A 1387-nucleotide genomic window follows, 5' to 3' on the forward strand; every position below is an offset into this window, starting at 1 on the left:
TCCGAAAACACTATGCCAGTCTACAACAAGCGTCGCCTAAATGTAATAATTAGCACGTTGAAATAAGCTAGTAAATAAGTTTAACTGGGTTCGTAAATAATATTGGCCTCAAAATATTGTGGTAGAGACATGAGCCGATTAAACGCAGAAATAGGAAACCTAGAAATATAATAAAAACGCTGAATAGTACTCTAGCGTCGCGACATGCCGACGTTGGTACGAGTAATTGATTTTACCCGGCAGAACGAAACTCCGCTTTTCAGTTGTCTTAGGCGATTGTTTTTTGACAAACAATGACCTTTCAGAGGTCAAATTGCTGTCGAGAATATGAATTGGCTGCTTCGCAGCAATGAGTTTTGAGGTACTCTCCCAAATTCTTGACAAGGTTCTAATAAAGAACAAAATGTAGAATCAATTATGGCCTCACATTTGTCATTCTTTGGAGTCACCATACTCATATTCTTTCTATTGCCAAATAGGAAATCTATATTTTACAAATCTAATTTGAATAATAATATTTAGGTCTGAGGCAATGTAAGCAAGCAAATGTGGTAGACATATGATAACTAAATCATTTTTACAGTTGATTTACTGCTACCATCTGATGACACAAAATGATCAATTTACTCACAATTGCACTATAATTTACATGTGTGATGTACCTTGAAAACAAGAGATATCGGACATAACATGTACAAGGAACACGAAAAGATATTAAAAAGTCAAGAGCGAATTGTTTAAATAGTGCCTACAATCCAGTAAGTACAAATTAATGAGCAAAATAATTGCACAACATACAAAAAGTATAATAAATTATAAGCCAAGATAGTAATGTCATTGTATGATATTGTTTGTAATTGTTTAATAGTGCCTACAATCCAGAAAGTACAAATTAATGAGCAAAATAATTGCACAACATGCAAAAAGTATAATAAATTATAAGCCAAATAGTTAATGTCATTGTATGATGTTCAATATAATTTTTCAATTCCACACTATGCACCAAATTACTGATAGTGTATGATGGTCATTTGAGTTCTATCTATTCGACAAAAGCTTCCATTATTTTTTTTATGTACTGCAATTGTTTTGATGCCTGGCCAAAGGAACACGAAAAGATATTAAAAAGTCAAGAGCGAATTGTTTAATAGTGCCTACAATCCAGTAAGTACAAATTAATGAGCAAAATAATTGCACAAGATACAAAAAGTATAATAAATTATAAGCAAAATAGTAATGTCATTGTATGATATTGTTTGTAATTGTTTAATAGTGCCTACAATCCAGTAAGTACAAATTAATGAGCAAAATAATTGCACAACATGCAAAAAGTATAATAAATTATAAGCCAAAATAGTAATGTTAATGTATATTATTGTTTGTAATT

At 31.1% G+C, this 1387-nt stretch overlaps 1 protein-coding gene across 2 annotated transcripts in view; it reads right to left on the reverse strand.

The window, feature by feature from the left end:
* Window positions 1-271: 271 nt before the first annotated feature.
* LOC117124831 (protein O-mannosyl-transferase TMTC4-like) overlaps window positions 272-1387 on the reverse strand; it is a 17446-nt gene continuing 16330 nt past the window's right edge. For both annotated transcript variants that reach the window (XM_033271162.1, XM_033271164.1), the window contains one exon: window positions 272-388. In XM_033271162.1, the coding sequence (XP_033127053.1) occupies window positions 309-388 (80 nt within the window). In that variant the 3' untranslated portion in view covers window positions 272-308. The remainder of the gene's footprint in view (window positions 389-1387) is intronic.

The sequence above is a fragment of the Anneissia japonica genome, unplaced genomic scaffold (genome assembly GCF_011630105.1).
Source record: "Anneissia japonica isolate Jap-2015-1 unplaced genomic scaffold, ASM1163010v1 scaffold652_len952628_cov199, whole genome shotgun sequence".
Taxonomy (NCBI): Eukaryota; Metazoa; Echinodermata; class Crinoidea; order Comatulida; family Comatulidae; genus Anneissia; species Anneissia japonica.